Source organism: Dromaius novaehollandiae, chromosome 7 (assembly GCF_036370855.1).
Source record: "Dromaius novaehollandiae isolate bDroNov1 chromosome 7, bDroNov1.hap1, whole genome shotgun sequence".
Lineage (NCBI taxonomy): Eukaryota > Metazoa > Chordata > Aves > Casuariiformes > Dromaiidae > Dromaius > Dromaius novaehollandiae.
Genome location: NC_088104.1, coordinates 199,968 through 222,732, shown reverse-complemented (window position 1 = coordinate 222,732; position 22,765 = coordinate 199,968). Strand labels below are relative to the sequence as shown.

The 22,765-nt window shown below is 56.3% G+C and overlaps 1 protein-coding gene across 2 annotated transcripts in view; it reads left to right on the top strand.

Annotated features, from left to right (window-relative positions):
- The window catches only part of LOC135328819 (uncharacterized), a 75,450-nt gene extending 57,882 nt beyond the window's left edge, over positions 1-17,568 (top strand). The window contains exons 6-18 of one of the 2 annotated variants that reach the window (XM_064514485.1): positions 492-655; positions 1,067-1,233; positions 1,426-2,166; positions 2,359-2,522; positions 2,933-3,099; positions 9,689-9,816; positions 10,226-10,392; positions 10,585-10,748; positions 11,160-11,326; positions 11,519-11,682; positions 12,094-14,003; positions 14,122-14,317; positions 14,717-17,568. In XM_064514485.1, the coding sequence (XP_064370555.1) occupies positions 15,137-16,048 (912 nt within the window). In that variant the 5' untranslated portion in view covers positions 492-655; positions 1,067-1,233; positions 1,426-2,166; ... (8 more) ...; positions 14,122-14,317; positions 14,717-15,136 and the 3' untranslated portion in view covers positions 16,049-17,568. The other variant, XM_064514486.1, reaches the window with a different exon arrangement.
- Positions 17,569-22,765: the final 5,197 nt, after the last annotated feature.

Here is a 22,765-nt window from a genome sequence, read left to right as displayed (position 1 = left end):
TTCCCTTAAGGAAAAGAAGAAGAAAAAAAAGAAAAAAAGGGGGAAAAAGAAAACAGGGTAAAGAGAAAAAGATCATGCATAAACCTAAGCGTTTCACTGGAAGTAAAACGCGAGTTTATCGCTTCCTTACAGAGGTGGAACCAAGGACAGCAAATGCTGACGAGGAGAAGAGACGGACGAGCGTTTGCTTGCGGTTAATACCGAAGGGACGGGATGAAACAAGGAAGCCAGAATGCAGCGGCCCCTCGATATCACCAGGAACTGCTACAGGAGGAGGCGTTCTGGCACGGGTAACTAGGGTAAGTATGGCTAATGACCGTTAGCAGTTATTTCGGCCTCCCCGAGGCAGCGCTGAGGACTGAGTAACCCGTTCCTGCCCTGTGGCTGCTGTTCCCTGTATCTGCCTTAGCTTTGCTTTGGCTGTTTCTCTTTTGTTTTGTTATCGTACACGCAGCTACGGAAAGGAATAGATGTCATACTTACTTTTTTAGATTAATTGCCACGGCTGAAGTTGAAGAGACCAAGAAACGTAAGCCGCGAAGGGGCACATCTTGAAGAGAGGGGGCTAGACCTAGCGATCCAGTTGTTCGTTTTGGTCGTCGCCTGTGAGGCCAGCATGCAAGAGTAAGAGGAAGCTAGGAGCAGTCTCAAAAAGGTAATAGGTCTGAAAGGGAGACAGGCAAATCGAGGGCTGTCGTTCCTCCACGTAGTTAAAGACCGAGAGAGTTGTCGGTTAAGCGCATGCATACGAGGGTTTGCGAACAGTAACAATAACACTGAAGCGGAATAAAAATAAGGTTTCGTGGAAGATGGCGTTAGGAAGGTATTAGGCGACGTGCCCGCCTGCCTAATAACCTAGCCCTAATTGCTGTGTGTAACGTTTCCAGACCGTTTACCCTGCAACGTATGGTGCAAAGTGCCGTATTAAGACCTTTCCCTTAAGGAAAAGAAGAAGAAAAAAAAGAAAAAAAAAGGGGAAAAAGAAAACAGGGTAAAGAGAAAAAGATCATGCATAAACCTAAGCGTTTCACTGGAAGTAAAACGCGAGTTTATCGCTTCCTTACAGAGATGGAACCAAGGACAGCAAATGCTGACGAGGAGAAGAGACGGACGAGCGTTTGCTTGCGGTTAATACCGAAGGGACGGGATGAAACAAGGAAGCCAGAATGCAGCGGCCCCTCGATATCACCAGGAACTGCTACAGGAGGAGGTGTTCTGGCACGGGTAACTAGGGTAAGTATGGCTAATGACCGTTAGCAGTTATTTCGGCCTCCCCGAGGCAGCGCTGAGGACTGAGTAACCCGTTCCTGCCCTGTGGCTGCTGTTCCCTGTATCTGCCTTAGCTTTGCTTTGGCTGTTTCTCTTTTGTTTTGTTATCGTACACGCAGCTACGGAAAGGAATAGATGTCATACTTACTTTTTTAGATTAATTGCCACGGCTGAAGTTGAAGAGACCAAGAAACGTAAGCCGCGAAGGGGCACATCTTGAAGAGAGGGGGCTAGACCTAGCGATCCAGTTGTTCGTTTTGGTCGTCGCCTGTGAGGCCAGCATGCAAGAGTAAGAGGAAGCTAGGAGCAGTCTCAAAAAGGTAATAGGTTTGAAAGGGAGACAGGCAAATCGAGGGCTGTCGTTCCTCCACGTAGTTAAAGACCGAGAGAGTTGTCGGTTAAGCGCATGCATACGAGGGTTTGCGAACAGTAACAATAACACTGAAGCGGAATAAAAATAAGGTTTCGTGGAAGATGGCGTTAGGAAGGTATTAGGCGACGTGCCCGCCTGCCTAATAACCTAGCCCTAATTGCTGTGTGTAACGTTTCCAGACCGTTTACCCTGCAACGTATGGTGCAAAGTGCCGTATTAAGACCTTTCCCTTAAGGAAAAGAAGAAGAAAAAAAAGAAAAAAAGGGGGAAAAAGAAAACAGGGTAAAGAGAAAAAGATCATGCATAAACCTAAGCGTTTCACTGGAAGTAAAACGCGAGTTTATCGCTTCCTTACAGAGGTGGAACCAAGGACAGCAAATGCTGACGAGGAGAAGAGACGGACGAGCGTTTGCTTGCGGTTAATCCCGAAGGGACGGGATGAAACAAGGAAGCCAGAATGCAGCGGCCCCTCGATATCACCAGGAACTGCTACAGGAGGAGGCGTTCTGGCACGGGTAACTAGGGTAAGTATGGCTAATGACCGTTAGCAGTTATTTCGGCCTCCCCGAGGCAGCGCTGAGGACTGAGTAACCCGTTCCTGCCCTGTGGCTGCTGTTCCCTGTATCTGCCTTAGCTTTGCTTTGGCTGTTTCTCTTTTGTTTTGTTATCGTACACGCAGCTACGGAAAGGAATAGATGTCATACTTACTTTTTTAGATTAATTGCCACGGCTGAAGTTGAAGAGACCAAGAAACGTAAGCCGCGAAGGGGCACATCTTGAAGAGAGGGGGCTAGACCTAGCGATCCAGTTGTTCGTTTTGGTCGTCGCCTGTGAGGCCAGCATGCAAGAGTAAGAGGAAGCTAGGAGCAGTCTCAAAAAGGTAATAGGTTTGAAAGGGAGACAGGCAAATCGAGGGCTGTCGTTCCTCCACGTAGTTAAAGACCGAGAGAGTTGTCGGTTAAGCGCATGCATACGAGGGTTTGCGAACAGTAACAATAACACTGAAGCGGAATAAAAATAAGGTTTCGTGGAAGATGGCGTTAGGAAGGTATTAGGCGACGTGCCCGCCTGCCTAATAACCTAGCCCTAATTGCTGTGTGTAACGTTTCCAGACCGTTTACCCTGCAACGTATGGTGCAAAGTGCCGTATTAAGACCTTTCCCTTAAGGAAAAGAAGAAGAAAAAAAGAAAAAAAAGGGGGAAAAAGAAAACAGGGTAAAGAGAAAAAGATCATGCATAAACCTAAGCGTTTCACTGGAAGTAAAACGCGAGTTTATCGCTTCCTTACAGAGATGGAACCAAGGACAGCAAATGCTGACGAGGAGAAGAGACGGACGAGCGTTTGCTTGCGGTTAATACCGAAGGGACGGGATGAAACAAGGAAGCCAGAATGCAGCGGCCCCTCGATATCACCAGGAACTGCTACAGGAGGAGGCGTTCTGGCACGGGTAACTAGGGTAAGTATGGCTAATGACCGTTAGCAGTTATTTCGGCCTCCCCGAGGCAGCGCTGAGGACTAAGTAACCTGAGGGGCTCTGGCCTGGGTTGGGGCAGAAGTGCAGGCAGGCGGGATCAGGCATTTTCCTCTCAGCTCTCCGAGCTGAATCCTAGCCCTGAAGGAAAAAGCACTGGGGGGAGGCTACTCGGACACCTGCCATGTCGAGGGCAGGGGCAGGAGCTGACCCTTCCCCGACGGACGGACGTACGGACAGACGCTGGTGCGGCGGTGACTCTTTGGATATCGTAGGTAAGGGGAGGCACGCTGGTGCCGAGCTCCAGGGCGGTTTGCCTGAACACGATGCCTGAGGCAGGAGGTTATGCATTGTGTCCGGGGCTGGGAGCTGGTCCCCGAGTCCCATGTACTTGGGAGTGCCTGCACTTGCCAGGGAGCCCGGTGCTGTTCCCAGAGCTGCGGGGAATTTCCCTTGCGTTGCCTGGACCCTCGGGGCTCTTGGGGGTGTTTCCCCTCATCGCGAGGGCTGCCAGAGCCCCTCCAGGGCTGCGTGAGGTCCCCGAACCGCTCCCGGATTTGCTTTTGGCACTCCGCAGTGTCGCTCGTGTGCCTGGGGCAGCCTGCAGGCGCCATCCTGTCAGCCGCGTTGAGCCCTGCGGCGTGCCTGGTGACCCCTCTGGTGTGCGCCAAGGCCCTTCCTCTGTATTTTGGTCTGCCCCAGAGCCCTGCACTTGCCCTCTGATGCCCTCAGGACCCCTCAGTTCACATTCTGGGTTGCCCCCGAGCCCTCTGCGTGCCTTTCGGTGCGCCCCGTGGCCCCGTGTGTGTTTTGCGGCACGCCGCAGAGGTCTCTGTTTAGCTTTTTCTCCTGTCCTGGAGTTTTCTGGGTGCTTCTGGGTGTGCCCCAGGGCCCTCCTTTTGGTGCCCCCCGAGTCACTCTGTTTGCTCTATCGTTGTTCTTTTTTTTTTTTTTTTTTTTTTCTTGACTTGTGTTGCACCCAGAGCTCTCGATTTGTTCTCTTGTGCTCCGCATACTCCCCTTTCCGCACTCTACACCCCAGGCAGGGCTCTCCCTTCAGCTCTCAGCAAGCTGCTGTCAGGAGAGTGGGGGTGCCTCTGCTGCCCTGGCAGCCCCAGCTGTCCCTGAAGGGGCTGATGGCCAGGCCCCCTGCCCAGTTCCTGCAGGCCCACAGCTGCGGGCCCTGGGGCTGGGATGAATGCCAGGGGGAGCTGGGTGGCAGGACAGGCCCCAGGTGGGGCTGATGGCAAGGGCAGGCCCACATTTGGGGGCTGGGGCTGCAGTTGGGGGGAGGTGGCGCTGGGGCAGGAGCTGGGCAGCGGAGCTGCCACGGAGCACGGCCCTTCGGGACCAGCCCGGCGGCCGCCCCGCGGAGGAGGTGAGCGGGGCCGGGGGAGGCGCGCTGCAGGCTGCGGGTCCCGCATGTGCCGGGGGTCCCGGCGGCTGGGAGCGTCCCGGGGCCACGGAGGCGGGGGGAGGAAGGGGGTGCGCCGGGGCTGTGGTGCGGTTTACTGCGCGGTCGGAGGAGCGCGGGGGGGGGGGGGGTCTCCTGTGTCAGCTCGGGAGCGTGTCGGGGAGCAGGGGGAGGAGGGTCGTGGAGGGGCGGGGGCAGTGTCGGAGCTGAGGCGGGGCCGGTGGCGGGGGTGTCGGGGGAGCCCCGGGCCGGTGGTGGGGCCGGCGGGGCCGCGCTCGGGGCTCTGCGGCCGTTTCCGGGGGGACAGGGGGGAAGGGGAAGGGGGGCGGGACGGAAAGGAACGGAATGTGCCGAGGGTCAAAGGTGCCCCAGCGCTGCGGGTGGGGGGCGGGAGTTGGGGTGCGGGACTGCGGGGAGCCGTAGCTTTCGGCGCGGCATGCCGGGAGCAGTAGTCTTCCGGCACTGGGCTTCCGGTGGGGCCTGTTTGTTCTGAGCGCGGCATGCTGGGAGCGGTAGTCTTCCGGCACTGGGCTTCCGGGCGGCCATGTTGCTTGGCATGGCATGCCGGGAGCAGTAGTCTTCCGGCACTGGGCTTCCGGGCCGCCCTTCTCGCGTGCACGGTATGCTGGGAGGTGTAGTCTTCTCAGGCGGGGCTACTGGGTGACCATGCTGCGCCTCTCGAGGTGGCCCCGCGGGGGGGGGCGGCGGCGGCAGGTCCCTGCCAGCGGGGTTCCCAGCGGGTGGCCGCGTGGCAGGCCAGGAGCTGTAGTGCCCGCTGGGTCTGTTCCTTACTGGACGTGTGTCACTCACGCCTGAGTCCCCACAGGTCACGGGGGACAGTGGAATGCCCCTGTTTTTCCCCGGTACAGGGCAGGAAGTGTTTTCCATCTCCGATGGTGTTGCCAGACAACCTTGGAAGCTCAGAAAGAGTGTTCCTGCTGTTTAAACTAGGCAGATGAGGAGGAACCCCCCCCCCCCCCCATTTCCTGGGAGGAAATAATTCTTTAATCAAGGCCATGCTAGAAGTGCTAAAGCCTTAAAGAAATAGTAAATCAAAATGTTTTGTTTTCTATGTAGACGTTGCCAATTTAGCAAAGGAATTCGAGGTATCCCCGAACTGAACTGTCCTCATTATAATACAAGAAAATCACGCCCATAGGTCAGAAAGACCTGTGCCCGGGTGAAGACCCCTCCCCTGAGCATGCGTAGTTTTAAAATGGTGTGTAAGCAATATTAGAATTGTATGTAAATCACTAACCAACCGGTGTAAGAGGGAAAGTTGCAAACCTTGCAACTTGTATAGATGCTACTTGGAAAGCCGGGGGCGGGGGGGGGGGAAGTTGCGCTTGATTTGTGGGGAAAACACCGAGCAGCCAGGCTTGCACAACTCTGAAATAAATAAGCAAATGTCTCTCCTGAGCGTGTCATTATTGGCTTAGTGCACAGCGGGCAACGAATCCGCTTTTCGGACAGCAGCGTGACCAGGCAGGGTTGTCCCCGGGGGCTGGGGCTGTCCCTCTTGGAAATGGGGAGGGCGGGAAGAGTAGGAGGGGTGCTGCGGGCTCCTGGGGGTCGTAGCTTTGCTCAGGATTGGGGCCGGTTAGGCAGCTGCTGGGAGGAGCGGCGGTGCTGGGAGGGCACGGTGCGGAGCTGTCCTGCTGTGCAGCGCAAGGGAAAGTCGACCAGCACCGTTGCTGTCCGAGGAGCCTGGAACAGCCCGAGAGACCCTGGAACAGCCACCCCACGGACACCGTGTCACTGCCTCGCAAGGCCACCGCATGCAGGTACGTTTGACTACATCCGGCAGAAGAAATGTAAGCCGAAGGATCAGGGCAAATAGCTGCTTGTCTAGGTTTGTTACCTAGCGACGTACTGGCAAAGCTTTTTATGAACACCCGTACTCGATCGAGTGCGTATTCATTCTGTGAATATTAATTACTGCCAGACCGCGTACGTCACTGATGCTTTAAAGCAAGTCCGTGGCGCTGGGGTAGCACGTGTAGTGGAGGCTAAATGCAATAATACCTCGTTTTGATGTTGTTCTCTTATACGAAAGCACTTGGAGCAGATTAAGACATTTCTCGTCCTATTTTGTTTATTGAGTGGGCCCTGATACTGGGGAGAAGCTGCCGTGAAGCAGACCTAGTAGTCAGCTTCCTTAGAGAAGGCGTCTTGTCCTGTATTTGAGGGCTTCCGGTACGTTTTGACAGCCAGTAGTGAGTGACGGGTTTCCTTTGGACCCCCCAGGGAGCAGAAAGTTCTGCCGGGAAGGCAAAATGTTTCTTGCGGCTGGGTTGGAAGAAGCTGGCTGCTGATGCAAGGCAGTGACAATTCTGGGGAGTCGCGGGAAGTTTTGAAAAGACGGTCGTTCCCTTTGCTAGAAGGCTATGCACTTCGGTTCCTAATAGCTGTAGTAATGAAGCCAGGTAAGCGTTCGGGAGGAGCCCAAGCCACTTTTGCCTAGCGAGTATTTTGCGAGGGGGGCAGGAAAGCGCTGCGCCCTGCTCCTTGCTGCCCCCGCGTGTCTGAAAGGCGGCACTGCACGCGGGAGGGGGGCGCGCATGCGCATTGCGTTCCGGCGCGCTCACGGCTGCCCTCGCGTGTCGACAAGGCAGCACTGCAGCCGCCGGCGGCCACCGCTGCGTACGGAGACCGTTGCGGGCAGCCGGCGCACACGCGCGCGCTGCCGGTCGCCGCGTTGGCCGCTACTCTGCGCTCTCTCGGGGACGGGTAAGCGCAGGGGCCGCGCTCGTGCCCCCTGCCCGGTGCTCACGGATCGGGAGCGCTTTTCCCGAGAGGGCTTTTCCTTCTCGGTGCTTCCTGGGGGCGCGGGGACGGGCAGTGCCGTCTCGGAGCTGCTCCGCGGCGCTCTCTCCCCGGGGCAGCCCCAGCGCCTGCTCGCTGATGCCCGCCGCTCTCTCGGGCGCGGGCAGAGCAGCCTCGGGGCGCTCGCTGCTCGGCCTGAGCGCCGGGGTGGCGCGGCGGGCTGCGGTTGGCGCGCGGGAGCCGGCCGGCTGCAGCGCGGCGCTGCGACCACGCGAGGGTGGGGCCATTGCGGGTCTGGGCTGCCTCGCGCTGCGCTCCCCCCGCCCCTCGCGCTCCCCCCGCCCCTCTCGCGCGGTCCTGGGCCGGCGCACGCGCGGTGCGGCGGCGCGAGCCCTGGGCGGCCGGCGCACGCGCGGTGCGGCGGCGCGAGCCCTGGGCGGCCGGCGCACGCGCGGTGCGGCGGCGCGAGCCCTGGGCGGCCGGCGCACGCGCGGTGCGGCGGCGCGAGCCCTGGGCGGCCGGCGCACGCGCGGTGCGGCGGCGCGAGCCCTGGGCGGCCGGCGCACGCGCGGTGCGGCGGCGCGAGCCCTGGGCGGCCGGCGCACGCGCGGTGCGGCGGCGCGAGCCCTGGGCGGCCGGCGCACGCGCGGTGCGGCGGCGCGAGCCCTGGGCGGCCGGCGCACGCGCGGTGCGGCGGCGCGAGCCCTGGGCGGCCGGCGCACGCGCGGTGCGGCGGCGCGAGCCCTGGGCGGCCGGCGCACGCGCGGTGCGGCGGCGCGAGCCCTGGGCGGCCGGCGCACGCGCGGTGCGGCGGCGCGAGCCCTGGGCGGCCGGCGCACGCGCGGTGCGGCGGCGGGCAAGATGGCGGCGAGCAGGGCGGGTGTTTTGGCTGGACGGCGGCGGGCGAGGGCAGAGGCGGGCTGGAGTCGAGCATGTGGGGGCCGCGGTGAGGCGAGGTGAGGCGAGCGTGCGCCTTCGGGTGGCCGCGGGTGTCGGGCTGTGTCCTGCCAGCCGGGGCCGTCGCTGCGTGGAGGCGGCGGGGCGGGGGGGGAGTCGGGCCCGGCGCCGCGCCGCGCCGCGCCGCGCCGGGTCTGCGCGGCGCCGGGTCTGCCGGAGCGCGGCTCTGACTCTCCCTTTTGCGTGTGTCGCCTGTAGGGCCCCGGTTCCTCCCCAGCGCGGGCCGGGGCGTGCGCTCGCCCCTGCGGACGCAGCCTGGAGGAGTGTGTGGGGGGTGTCTGCGCAGGGGTCTGGATGTCTCTAGCAGCGGCACGGCAGCCTGATGCCTCCTCTCGTCTGGGACGCGGGGTCCTTGGGGAGTTCCCTGCTGCCTCCTCTGGCGTTCTCTGCGAGCTCATAGATCCCTCCACCTCCTCTCCCCCCCCCCCCCCCCCGCCCCGCTCCCCTGTCTGGTGGGGTGGGAGACCGGTGGCTGCTCCCGCCGAGCTGAGAGCCACGTAGGGCACCCCTGTGTGCTCACTACGCATCTGGGATGGCACCCCTGCCCTGAGGGCCCCGCAGAGTCCCACCCTTCCTGCAACCAGCCCCCCCAGAGCCATTAAACCACCCACAAATCCTGCCCCAACACCCCCACAGGCCCCAAAACGCCTCCGAGCCCTGCCGCAATGTTGTCACTGACTCCAGACCTTCCCCTGCACTCTGTGCAAGGCCCCAAACATTCCTCAAACTGCTGCCAGACCCAGTGCTCGCAGCAGTGAGGCGTTCTAACAAAGATGGGGTGCGATCTGCGTCTCCGCCTCGACTCAGTCCCGCTTTAGAGAAACAGGAACTTAGAGCACTTCCTGGTGAAGAGTGTTGATGGGTGAATGTGCGGATGACAAAGAGACTTTTCTCTCTTTTCTTCTGAGCCGCCTCTCAGAAGCCTCTGTGTGTGCACGATGTGGCTGATCTGGGATAATCGTGCTGTGCGCAGTGCTTAAGGAGAACATTGCCCTAAAATGGAGGGCTAAGGAATAGCCTAAAAAACCTAAAAGGCTCGGGAAGAGCCAAAGAGAACACCGATGGGCTCTGAGAAGCCCCAGTGATGCTAGCGAAAACAGCGTGGCTTTTAGGCACCTCCTCAGAGCAGCAGCAATGTCTCGCTCCAGCCTATGGGGCAATGGGGACTCTTAATTACCGCCTTGAATTACCACAAGTGTTGCAAAAGCAGAAGGGACTAGGGAGCATGCAGAGCAGGTTATGGACTATATGTCAAGTTTAAACAAGCAACAAGCCCCTCTGCAAACAGAAACAGGTTTAGCCCTAAGTAATAGACGAAGGTAGCTGTGAGTAACGTGAAGCGAAGCGGTGACGTCAGTCACCCCGAAAGCCTCGGAGAAGCGGTCTGAAAATCTGGTACCCTCGCGGCCTCAGCAGTCTTTTTGGTTTGTTTGGCAGGGTAGCCCACCGCAGGGGGACATCTCGAAGAGAAGCAGCAAGACCTGGGGATCCGGTGGTTCATTTTGGTCGTCGCCTGTGAGGCCAGCATGCAAGAGTAAGAGGAAGCTAGGAGCAGTCTCAAAAAGGTAATAGGTCTGAAAGGGAGACAGGCAAATCGAGGGCTGTCGTTCCTCCACGTAGTTAAAGACCGAGAGAGTTGTGGGTTAAGCGCATGCATACGAGGGTTTGCGAACAGTAACAATAACACTGAAGCGGAATAAAAATAAGGTTTCGTGGAAGATGGCGTTAGGAAGGTATTAGGCGACGTGCCCGCCTGCCTAATAACCTAGCCCTAATTGCTGTGTGTAACGTTTCCAGACCGTTTACCCTGCAACGTATGGTGCAAAGTGCCGTATTAAGACCTTTCCCTTAAGGAAAAGAAGAAGAAAAAAAGAAAAAAAGGGGGAAAAAGAAAACAGGGTAAAGAGAAAAAGATCATGCATAAACCTAAGCGTTTCACTGGAAGTAAAACGCGAGTTTATCGCTTCCTTACAGAGGTGGAACCAAGGACAGCAAATGCTGACGAGGAGAAGAGACGGACGAGCGTTTGCTTGCGGTTAATACCGAAGGGACGGGATGAAACAAGGAAGCCAGAATGCAGCGGCCCCTCGATATCACCAGGAACTGCTACAGGAGGAGGTGTTCTGGCACGGGTAACTAGGGTAAGTATGGCTAATGACCGTTAGCAGTTATTTCGGCCTCCCCGAGGCAGCGCTGAGGACTGAGTAACCCGTTCCTGCCCTGTGGCTGCTGTTCCCTGTATCTGCCTTAGCTTTGCTTTGGCTGTTTCTCTTTTGTTTTGTTATCGTACACGCAGCTACGGAAAGGAATAGATGTCATACTTACTTTTTTAGATTAATTGCCACGGCTGAAGTTGAAGAGACCAAGAAACGTAAGCCGCGAAGGGGCACATCTTGAAGAGAGGGGGCTAGACCTAGCGATCCAGTTGTTCGTTTTGGTCGTCGCCTGTGAGGCCAGCATGCAAGAGTAAGAGGAAGCTAGGAGCAGTCTCAAAAAGGTAATAGGTCTGAAAGGGAGACAGGCAAATCGAGGGCTGTCGTTCCTCCACGTAGTTAAAGACCGAGAGAGTTGTCGGTTAAGCGCATGCATACGAGGGTTTGCGAACAGTAACAATAACACTGAAGCGGAATAAAAATAAGGTTTCGTGGAAGATGGCGTTAGGAAGGTATTAGGCGACGTGCCCGCCTGCCTAATAACCTAGCCCTAATTGCTGTGTGTAACGTTTCCAGACCGTTTACCCTGCAACGTATGGTGCAAAGTGCCGTATTAAGACCTTTCCCTTAAGGAAAAGAAGAAGAAAAAAAAGAAAAAAAAAGGGGAAAAAGAAAACAGGGTAAAGAGAAAAAGATCATGCATAAACCTAAGCGTTTCACTGGAAGTAAAACGCGAGTTTATCGCTTCCTTACAGAGATGGAACCAAGGACAGCAAATGCTGACGAGGAGAAGAGACGGACGAGCGTTTGCTTGCGGTTAATACCGAAGGGACGGGATGAAACAAGGAAGCCAGAATGCAGCGGCCCCTCGATATCACCAGGAACTGCTACAGGAGGAGGCGTTCTGGCACGGGTAACTAGGGTAAGTATGGCTAATGACCGTTAGCAGTTATTTCGGCCTCCCCGAGGCAGCGCTGAGGACTGAGTAACCCGTTCCTGCCCTGTGGCTGCTGTTCCCTGTATCTGCCTTAGCTTTGCTTTGGCTGTTTCTCTTTTGTTTTGTTATCGTACACGCAGCTACGGAAAGGAATAGATGTCATACTTACTTTTTTAGATTAATTGCCACGGCTGAAGTTGAAGAGACCAAGAAACGTAAGCCGCGAAGGGGCACATCTTGAAGAGAGGGGGCTAGACCTAGCGATCCAGTTGTTCGTTTTGGTCGTCGCCTGTGAGGCCAGCATGCAAGAGTAAGAGGAAGCTAGGAGCAGTCTCAAAAAGGTAATAGGTCTGAAAGGGAGACAGGCAAATCGAGGGCTGTCGTTCCTCCACGTAGTTAAAGACCGAGAGAGTTGTCGGTTAAGCGCATGCATACGAGGGTTTGCGAACAGTAACAATAACACTGAAGCGGAATAAAAATAAGGTTTCGTGGAAGATGGCGTTAGGAAGGTATTAGGCGACGTGCCCGCCTGCCTAATAACCTAGCCCTAATTGCTGTGTGTAACGTTTCCAGACCGTTTACCCTGCAACGTATGGTGCAAAGTGCCGTATTAAGACCTTTCCCTTAAGGAAAAGAAGAAGAAAAAAAAGAAAAAAAAAGGGGAAAAAGAAAACAGGGTAAAGAGAAAAAGATCATGCATAAACCTAAGCGTTTCACTGGAAGTAAAACGCGAGTTTATCGCTTCCTTACAGAGATGGAACCAAGGACAGCAAATGCTGACGAGGAGAAGAGACGGACGAGCGTTTGCTTGCGGTTAATACCGAAGGGACGGGATGAAACAAGGAAGCCAGAATGCAGCGGCCCCTCGATATCACCAGGAACTGCTGCAGGAGGAGGCGTTCTGGCACGGGTAACTAGGGTAAGTATGGCTAATGACCGTTAGCAGTTATTTCGGCCTCCCCGAGGCAGCGCTGAGGACTGAGTAACCCGTTCCTGCCCTGTGGCTGCTGTTCCCTGTATCTGCCTTAGCTTTGCTTTGGCTGTTTGTATTTTGCGTTGTTACTGCACGCGCGTACGTGGAAAGGGAAAGACAGAACGAATGCTCTCTTAGATTAATTGCCACGGCTGAGGTTGAAGAGAGTAAAAAACGTGAGCAAGCTGAAGTAATAGAATCCAAGGGAGCCAAGTGAAAGCTGTCTTCCTCTGCCAGAAAAAGGGAAAGCCCGTTCCTCCTGGCAAGGAAGGAGCGCCATTAATAGCGATCCGAATAATAGATCGCCAGCGTATAACGGAAGGTCTGTATGCATTACGAGAAGTGCTGTGCGTACATGTGTCTCCATGTGTGTGACTTTACGTGCCTGTGAAGCGTCATGCTTCACGAGCTGCGAGACAGCAAATTATTATCTTGGGGGAGTGGTGGTCAAGTGACCAGAGCTACTGAAGAGGAAGGGAGCGAGAGAAGGGTCTGAAGTGTAAAACTGAGAGATCGATTTCAGGAAGGCTCAATCAGCGCAAGCCCCGGGTTAGTTACCTGGCAATGGTATTTGGGGAGACGGGATGACAGTAGATAGGTTGAAGCCTCATGGAATTAAGGCTCCTTCTCACCAGTTCCCGCTTAGAGCAATTGTAGGAGGATTTAGTTTCCTCCAGCAGCATTAAGGTGGCTTTGCCGGTGTCAGCAGACCGTGGTGGAAAGTACTGGGAGGGAGTCGGAAAGGCAGCTGGGATGAGGAACGTGACTCTGCTTTCACTGAACTGGAAGAAGTGGCTATAAAACCTCCTGCCCTCAAATTCCCAGGACAAGGAAAGCCTTTTTCGGTAATGCTTTCCACATCTGCTGACTGCGTGGGAGCAGCACCACTAGAAAACGGCAGTAAAGGAAAGCGGGTGCCGGTCGCCTCACCTTTACGTCCCCTTTGGGGGTGGAACAAAAAGTCTCTGGCTGTGAGAAAGACTGTTCAGCAGCGATGTGGGCTGTAACCGTCTTTGAGACTTTTAGCTTTGATCGCGCAGGGGCCATCCAATCTATTCAGTTCTCTCTAAAGTAATCACGTCAGGGAAATGAAGAGACAGCGGAGTATCATCTATCCGAGTGGCGCAGTGGGCGCTGATCTTAACGAGCGGGGGCAGGGGGGCAGTTGCTGTGCAAGTGTTACAAGCAGTGGCTCTTCTTGTGCGCGTCTGAATTGACTGAGGGGCAGAGCACGGTTGCGCCAAAAACGCGGACGCAGGAGGTTTCCGAGAGGTTGATCTCTAGCGGCTACTTAGTCTGACTTCCCTTTCGCGGCAAGCCCGACTGTCTTCATAGCTCTCAGAACAGGGGTTAGGGGAAGCGGTACTTGTGGCTTGCGTATTCTTGTTTACCTTGCTTGAGTGTGTATATTGGATCCACTTTTGTGCTTATAAACAACTTTGGATTCTTATGATTTTCTGCAGAGCTTTGATCTTTTTCTTTTTTTCTTTTTCTTCTTGGTTTGTTTTTTTTTTTTTTTGCTTTGCTCCCTCCCTGATGGATTTTACTACGCCTCCGTCAACGAGCCCTGGCTGGCAAAGTTGCTGTGTCCCAGCGGAGACTCTTAGGCGAGATGGAGGAGTTCAGATCCGCAGCCTGCCAGAAGAACGTCGCCCAGGAGGGGTTGCTAGCCTCGAGCTATAGGCGCTGGTGCGTGTGGCTCATTGTGTCAGACGCGAAGGGGTTTTCTTTGGCTGCGGAAATTTTAGCTTGCCTTTACACCCTGTAGCAGTAGTATTTTTGTTTTGATAAACTGTGTTAATCGTAGGCGTTCAGGACGTCGGGGAACGACTGTGTGCTGCCGTGAAGAACTACAGGCTACCACCGCTCTCGGACCTTTGTAAGTTATCACGCGTCGAGAGCTTCCAGGAGAATTCAAATGCCAGCAGAAAGGTTCTCCGCCCGGTCCTGACGAGGAGGCTTCGGCCACAGGAAGGTCGGCAGCGTCCTTACCGGACTCGCGGGTAATAAGCCGCAATGCATGGACCGGCAAAGAAGGGGGATAGCGACTGGTAGCCCAGAGTCTTCAGTAAGACAGAGTCTTACTGTTGCTAGCTGGGCCACGAGGTCTGTGCGAAGCCTCGCCTGTCTGTTTGGAGCTCTGTTTTGGTCTGTTTACCTGGAATGACCAGTGACGCCTAAAATAAGAATTTTCGTGGCTAGATGGGTCAGCTGTGACCGCACCCATCTTTGCCTTGCTTCGCTGCCTAGCAGCAACTTGGGACGCCAGAGTAAAAACTGCTGCAGCGCTTAAGGGAGGCTCTGCATTTGCCCAGGTTAGGGAGCCATCATTAAAGCTTTGGGGGAAGAAAGCTCTAAAAGGAGAATCTCCCAGTGACCTTGGTGGCTTGATTCACTTGCAGGATGCTGTTCTGAGGGCCAGCAACTCGAAGGGATGCAGCTCGGCCCTTTTTGTTGACTTTGGTGATGCTGTTTTGAGGAAGCATGTAAGTACAGAAGGGGTCTGGGAGGGTTTTCAAACAAGACGGGAAAGAGCAAGGAAGATTTGAGAGCGTGGAAAAACTAGGTGCCGCGGGTACTGAAGTTGTTACGGGCTGAGGGCGTTTGGCGTTGAGCATCTGAGAGGGGCTAATGCACGAGGAACGGTAAAATGCTGTGACTGAACGCGAGGTTCCTCCCCGGCCTGGGCCCGTGTGTGCACCCTCGCTCCCACAGACACCCCGGAGCCGTAGGGAAACGGGTGAGCAGGCCCACGAGCGGACTTTGGGCACAGCGGTGCGCAGAGAGCGCTGCGGGCTCAGCCGGTGGGGTGGAGTCGGAGCATGGCGAGCCAGGCTGTCGGGATCCATCCGGTTCCGCTCCCTGCCCCTCTGTCCAGCGCTCCATCCTTCTCTTTCTTTCCCCGTGGCTCTGTCCAGTGCCCCATCCCTTTGTTTAGCTACTCGTTCCTCTGCCCAGCTCCCCCATCCCTCTTGTACTCTTTCCATCTCTGTGACAATATCTGCGTCCATCTAACTGGCTCTCTATCGCGCTATCCAGCTCTTCATCGTCCTCTTCCTCTTCCTATCCCAGTACCTGCCCGCTGTCCTTCCGTGCGGCTCCCCATCCGTCTGCCGCTCTCGTCTGCCTTTCTGCCTGTACTTCTCTTTGCCTTCCCAGCCCTCTGTCCACCCCTCCAGCCATCTCTCTCTATTTCCATCCCTCTGCTCAGCTCCTCATCCATCTATTTGCCTCCCTATCCCTCTTTTCCCCTGTTTTGTCCCATCTCTCTGTCTGAATTGCCCTCCCTCTTTTTCTCTCTCCACCTTTCTGGCCAGCTCTTCGTCGTTCTCGTCCTCTTCCCATCGCTCCTACTGGCTCCCTGTCCCTCTCTTCCTGTCCCCGTTCCTCTCTCTGGTTCTCCCCCCTTCTCTGTTGCTCCCTTGCCGTTCCTCTGGCCGTCTCGCCTTCCCCATTTTTCTCTCTTCTGCTCCCCGGTCCTCTGTGCAGCCCTCCCTCCATCTGTGTGGCCCTCTGTCCCTCTCTTTCTCTTCCTTTGTCCAGTGCCCAGACCCTGGGGCCGGCTCTCTGTCCCTCTCTTTCTTTCTCCCTCCATCCATCTGCCAAGCTCTCTGCCCCTCTTTTCTTTTGTTCTCCCCCCTGTCCCCGCGTCCAGGTGGAGGTCTGTCGTTCCTTTGCGTTTTGTCTGGTGCGGCGGGTGGCGAGAGGTGGTCGGCGCTCGGCAGAGATGGTGATCGGCAGCGCCCGGAGGGTGCCGTCGGTCGGTCTGGTTCGGGTCACGTCGGACACCTCCGCGGGGACTCTGCCCGCGGAGGCGCGGGGCTGTGGCTGTGCAGTGGGGGAGCGCTAGCGGGCTAGAGATGCCGTGGGGTACGCGGCAGGCAGCGAAGAGGCTCCTGGGGAAGGTGTCACGGAGGCAGAGAGCAGCAGAGGCTCCGAGACCTTGGGCGTTAGGACAGGCGCTCGCGGTAGGGCGGTCTGGAGCTGCTGCTGCTGTCTGTCCTACTCGTCAGCGCGGTCTGCAGTTACTGCCTCTTGTCTGCCTGCGCGCAGCCAGGGCTGTCACGTGGTGCAGCTTGAGTTGTGATTGCGATGCTGGCATTGAGCCCACTTTTCTGTCAGGTCTGCCTTTATGCAAAGTGGTGTCTTCCCTATGTCTACAGCTCAACCCATGTTGTTGATTTAGTGCTTCCTGAGGGGATATGCTGTGCTGTCAACACGCACACCCACCCCACCCCTGCCATCGCTTCCTGATGAATGCAATCATTTACATAGCTTCTGGCTTGTTTCTTTCCTTGGAACTCCTTTCTCTTTGCTGTTCTGGTCCCTCCAAACAATTTCTGTTTCTAGCATTATTAGTGTTGGGCCCTAAACCTTCTAGACCTTCCTTCTTTGAAGTCCAGAGGTTCCAGTATTGTTTGTACTTTGAGAGTAAAGGTCCTTCACAACTCATGTCTTAAGTATGCAACTGTCTTACCTGGGATTTTCGTTTTCGCAAGTTACTGTTTCTTTCAGGAGCCAGCTACAACAGTAACTTTGCTATAGCAGAGAAATGGGGTTACATGTGTATGAGCAACAGCACCGTAGTACACAGCAAAGCCATAATCTACAGTACTGGTAGCACAAGTCAGTTTCCCATCAGCTCCATCTCTCCAGGGTTTGGAGGTTTTGGAGGCCTTACTTTTTATCCTGCCTTGGCTGGACGGTGCTTTCTGAGAGTGTCCATCAGAGGCAGAGTTTCCCTGCGGAGGACCATCTAGCAAAGGCTGGAGGCGGCCGGGTGCCTGAGCGAGCCTGCCTGTCCGTGAGAGCTGCTGTGACATCTTTGTGATGAAATGGAGCCAGAGAGGGTGACTGAAGCAGCACGGAGGGTCAGTCATAACTGTGGGAACAATTACGGGCCTTGGACTAGGGAGTAGTTCTAGGAGGGCTGTGCAGTTGCCCGGCCTCTAACTAACTGCTCTGGCCTCTTTGCAGGTGCCGAAGCCCAGTCGGGCAGTCGAAGGAGCCTTGTCACAGCTGGGAGCTCTGCGGAGATGCGCGGCTGGCCATGGAGAGTGAGCTCTGACTTGCAGCGTGGACACAGCTAAGTCCTGGGCTGCATCATATGTGAGCAGTGCTGGGAGGTGCGAGGTGATTGTTCCCTAGGTGGTCACTGGTGTCACTGGCTGTGGATGTTTGCCCATGGAGCTGAGAGGACCAAAAATATTAATTGTCTGACCCGGAGATGAATTAGTGCTTGCAGTGCTTCAGGTAGGTTCAGTGCAAGTGCAGCCTAGTGCAGTCCTGTGGAGTGATTCTTGCACATGCTCACATTTGAATGGTGGCTAAAACCAAGCCTCTAAACAGCAGCTGTAACGTGATTCTGGTGCATGTCTTCCCGTTCTGCTGTGCTTCTAGAGGAAGGGAAAACTTCTTAAGCTGTGGGCAAAACTCCTTGCCTTCTCTTTACTGTTTTCATGCGTATGGGTGCTTTGGTGTTTGTTGCTTAAAGCTGAGGGTTTGGAATTTTTCACTTAAGGTTTATTGTTTAGTTTGTTGTTGAGGGTCTCTCACTCCGGAGTTACAGTTTATTCCTTTCTTTTGTGGGGCTCAGTCTTTATCAGTCAGGGTTTACAGTTTGCTCGTTTAGTGATCAGGGCGCAGAATTTAAAATCCAACCTTAGCCATAAATTTTAAAGTCTCGGCAACTATTAGGGTTCCAAGACCTGCAATTAGTGTTCATGGCTTATGACTTACTGATAAAGGAAAAGGGCTAAATCCTTAGATAAACTGTAAGCCCTGAAGCCTAAGCAGCAGGCTGCAAACCCTTCTTTGGGCTTTGTAACCTTCCCCTGTACCCAGCGTTCAGCTCTGCACACCGACCTGCGCTCTGGATTTGATATGGCGCAGGCCCATCACACGGAGACTGGCAATGTGACGGGTGAGCTGAGAGTTGTGGAAGTGTCTTGCAGGGCTCTAGCCTGGGGTAGGGCAGAAGTGCAGACAGGCAAGATCAGGCATTTTCCTCTCATCTCTGAGATGAATCCTATGCCTGAAGGAAAAAGCAGAGGAGTAGGCTGTCAGCTACTCGGACACCTGCCACATCAAGGGCAGCAGCAGGAGATGACCCTTCCCTGATGGATGGATGGACGCTGGTGTAGTGATGACTCTTCAGGCATCACAGGTAAGGGGAAGCATGCTGACACTGAGCTCCATGGCAGACTTGCTTCCAGCTATTGTTTCTGCGCAGTAAAACAATAAACAGTTGCTTTATTCTTTGCACTCATCTCTGTGGTTCCTGCTGTTGGTTTGCCTGAAGATGATGCCCAGGGGAGGAGATTACACATTGTGTCCGGGGCTGGGAGCTGGTCCCCGAGTCCCTTGTACTTTGGAGTGCCTGCGCTTCCCAGGGAACCCAGTGCTGTTGACAGAGCTGTGGGGAATTTCCCTTGCATTGCCTGGGCTCTTGGGGGTGTTTCCCATCATTGTGGGGGCACCCAGGGCCCCTGCAGGGCTGTGTGAGGTCCCCAGACTGCTTCTGGATTTGCTTTCAGCACTCCCCAGTGTCCCTTGTGGGTCTGGTGCCAGGGCCTGTATGCCTGGAGTGGGGAGATAGAGTTTCCATGGGGGTGGGGGGAGCCTGCAGGCACCATCCTGTCAGCTGCACTGAGCCCTGTGACATGCCTTATGGCCCCTCTGGTGTGCCCTAAGCCCCTTTATTTGTATTTTGCTTTGCCCCAGAGCCCTGCATTTGCCCTCTGATGCCCTCCGGAGCCCTCAATTCACATTTTGGGTTGCCCCCAAGGGCTCTGTGTGCCTTTTGTTGGGCCCTGTGGTTGTTTTGCAGCACACTGCAAAGTTCTCTGTTTAGCTTTCTCTCCTGTCCCAGAGTTTTCTGGGTGCTTCTTGGTGGTGCCCCCAGAGTCACTCTGTTTGCTCTGTCATTGCCTTTTTCTACTTTTGTTGTACCCAGAGCTCTCCATTTGTTCTCTTGTCCTCTGCATACTCCCCTTTCCCCTCTCTATACCCCAGGCCTCTCCCTTCAGCTTTCAGGAAGCTGCTCTCAGGAGTGGGGGTGCCTCTGCTGCCCTGGCAGCCCCAGTTGTCCCTGATGGGGCTGATGGCCATTCCCTCTCCCCAGTTCCTGATGGGCTGCAGCTGCAGGCCCTGGGGCTGGGATGAATGCCAGGTGGAGCTGGGTGGCAGGACAGGCCCCAGGTGGGGCTCCATGGCTGGGGCAGGTGGGACAAGCCCCAGGTGGGGCTGATGGCAAGGGCGGGCACACGCCTGGGCTGGGGCTGCATTTGGGGGAAGCTCATGCTGGGGCTGGTTCTGGACGATGGAGCTGCTGCTGAGCACTGCTGCCTGGGACCGGCACGCGGCTGCCCTGCGGAGGAGGTGAGCGGGGCTGGGGGGGTGCGCGCTCCGGGCTGCAGGTCCCTCATGTGCCGGGGGTCCTGGTGGGTGGGAGTGTCCCGGGCAGCGCAGCACAACTGAGGTGCACTGGGGCCAGGGGAAACTGCACCGGGGCTAGGGAGGGTGGTGTGCTGGGGCAGTGGGGGCTGAGGATGTGGTGGGGAAGAGCAGTGCTCCGGGGCCATGGAGGTGGAGGGAGGGAGGAAGGGGGTGTGCCGAGGCTGTGGTGGTATGGGGGGGGTAAGGGGGTGCGTTGGGGTTCGGGTGGGGAGGAAGGAGGTGCGGTGGGTCTGCAGTGGTGCTGGGGGGGAAGAAGGGGGGTGCGCCAGGATGGGGCAGGGGGGAAGGCAGGCGGTCCGCTGGGGCTGTGGTGCGGTTTATTGCGCAGTCGGAGGAGCGCGGGGAGGGGGGGGGGGGTGTCTCCTATGTCCGCTGGGGACCGCGTTGGGGAGGGGGAGGAGGGATCCCAGGGGAAGCGCAGGGAGGGTCGTGGGGGGAGGCAGGGGCAGTGTTGGAGTTGACCCGTAGCCGGCCGCGGCGGTGTCGGGGGAGCCCCGGGCCGGTGCTGGGGATCGCGGGGTCGCGCTCGGGGCTCTGCGGTGGATTCCGGGGAGACAGGGAGGAAAAGGGAACGGGGGCGGGACGGAAAGGAACGGAATCTCCACAGGGTTAAACTTCACCTAGCGCTACGGGGGGAGGGGGGGGGGGGTCCGGGGGGCGCCGCTGGCATGCCGGGAGCGGTAGTCTTCCGGCACCGGGCTTCCGGGAGGCCTTTTTTTGTTTGAACGGCATGCCGGGAGATGTAGTCTTCCCGCATTGGGCTGCTCGGACAGCATGCTGTGCCTCTCGAGGCGGCCGGAGGGGCAGTCCTTTGCCAGCGGGGTTCTCACCAGCCGGCCACGTTATGCTCTGTGGCAGGCCAGGAGCTGCAGTTCCAGGTGCCGGTGCCTTCTCAGCCCTGCAGCAGTGGCCCGCTGGGTCTGTTCCTTACTGGACATGTGCCGCTCACGCAGGAGTCCCCATAGGTCATTGGGGACAGTGGCTTTTCCCTGGTTTTCCCTGGTACAAGGCAGGAAGCATTCTCCATCTCTGGTGTGACCAGGCAGGCTTGCCCCCAGGGGCTGGGGCCGTCCCTCTTGGAAATGGGGAGGGCAGGGAGAGTAGGAGGGCGCTGCGGGCTCCTGGTAGTTGTAGCTTTGCTCAAGATTGGGGCCAATTAGGCAGCAGCTATGAGGAGTGGCAGTGCTGGGAGGGCACGGTGCGGAGCTGTCCTGCTGTGCAGCACAAGGGAAAGTCCTCAAGGAAATGTGAACAGCACTGTCTCTGTCCAAGGACCCCAAAACAGCCTGAGAGACCCTGGAACAGCCACCCCACAGCAGTACCGGGGACACCATGTCACTGCCTCCCAAGGGCACTGCGTTCAGCTACCTTTAACTGTGTGGAAAGAGCCTGCAGGCAGGAGCCCTGGCCACAGGTACAGAGAATCCCCGGTAGCCTGGAACTATATCTCTTTTCTTTACAAAGATGCCATCTCTTTGATGCCTTGCTGCCGCTTCCATCTTGCTCGGTGCCCAAGTCTACTACGTTCAGATCCACCTTTCTTGCTGCCCTCTGCTCTGTCTGAGCTGCTTGCCAGATCAAAAGGCGTGTGCGGCTAAGAACTAGGCCAAGGTGTCTCAACTGCTTGCTATAGGACAACCGGGGGGTGAATCGGCAACAGGACAGGAAAGTACCTGTGGATGAGAAACAGCTGCTTTAGAGATCTAAGACGCAGGGGCAACTGAGAGGAGTGAAAGGAGCAGGGGAAAATGGTGATGAGGAAGGTGTGCTGTTAGAGGCAGTACAGTGCAGAAGAGAGGGAAAGCTTGCTCCTATGATGAAATAAAAACTGACCTTAAGAGAGATTTGCTTTTTGCTCTTCAGGTTATGAGTACGCGTGACTTCCTGAGAACTGTTCTGAGCATGCAGTGTTGCAGGTCACGACTGCCTGGGCAGCGATCCCCAACTTGTCTGCCGAGACTACGCAACAGCTCACAGCTGCCTGTGTAATGAAAGCAAAGGCCAACTTCTCAGAGGGAAGAAGCAGGCTCCACACAGGAAGATTATGGCAGGTGAGCTAATGCCCCAGAACCTTCAGTTTTCCTCCGCATCCCCCCCAGGACTCACCCATTTGCTCCCTAGTTCCCTCAGGACCAATCCATTTGCTTTTAGGTATGCTCCAAGGCACTCCATTTGTTCTCTTGCCCCTTCAAAATTCTTTGCTTCTTTCTAGTTCCTGCAAGGTTATTCTGACATTTGGTGTCTGTAGGCCCTCTGGTAGCATCAAGACTCCTATGTTTGTCCTCTTGTCCTATTAAGTCCCCCCTCTTTTCCCTCTAGTCTCCTCAAAACCTCTCCGTTTGCCATTGGTGCGTCTCGGCGCCTTTGCTTTTCCCTCTAGTCCTCTCAGGATGCCTCTCTTTGCCCTCTGAGCCCCTTAGGGTCCATCTCCTAGCCCTTTAGCCCCATCAGAACCCCTCTGAGTGCCACACGCTCCCCTCAGGACGCCTTGGTTTGCCTTGGGGGTACCCCAGAGCCCTATGCATTCATTGCACCCTTTCAGTATGCCCTACGGCCCTTCTTTTCCATTGGCTGCACTGTAGAGTCCTCTCTATGCCCTATCGCTATGACCATTCCATGTGCCCTCTATCCCATCAGATCCCCTTTCCTTCCGCTCCCCTTTCCTTCCAGTCCCCTTAAGGCTCCTCTGTCTTCCTTGGTTGTGCCTCACATACCTCTATGCGTCCCCTAGTCTGCTCAAAATCCATCCCCTCCTGTGCCCTCAGAGCACCTCCTGAGGTCTTCCTTGTTAGCCAGTTCTCCTATTTTGGCTGTTTAGGCCCCTTAGGACCCCTCTGCTCTGCTGAGCATGCCTCCTGGGGTGCTGGTATGGCCCCAGAGCTGTTCTCTGGACCCCAGGCCTCCTAGAGAACAGCTGGTCTCCTCAGAAACCTTTCATATTTCGTCCTGGTTCCCCACAGTTGGGTTTTTGGCCACCTAGTCCCCTTAAAACT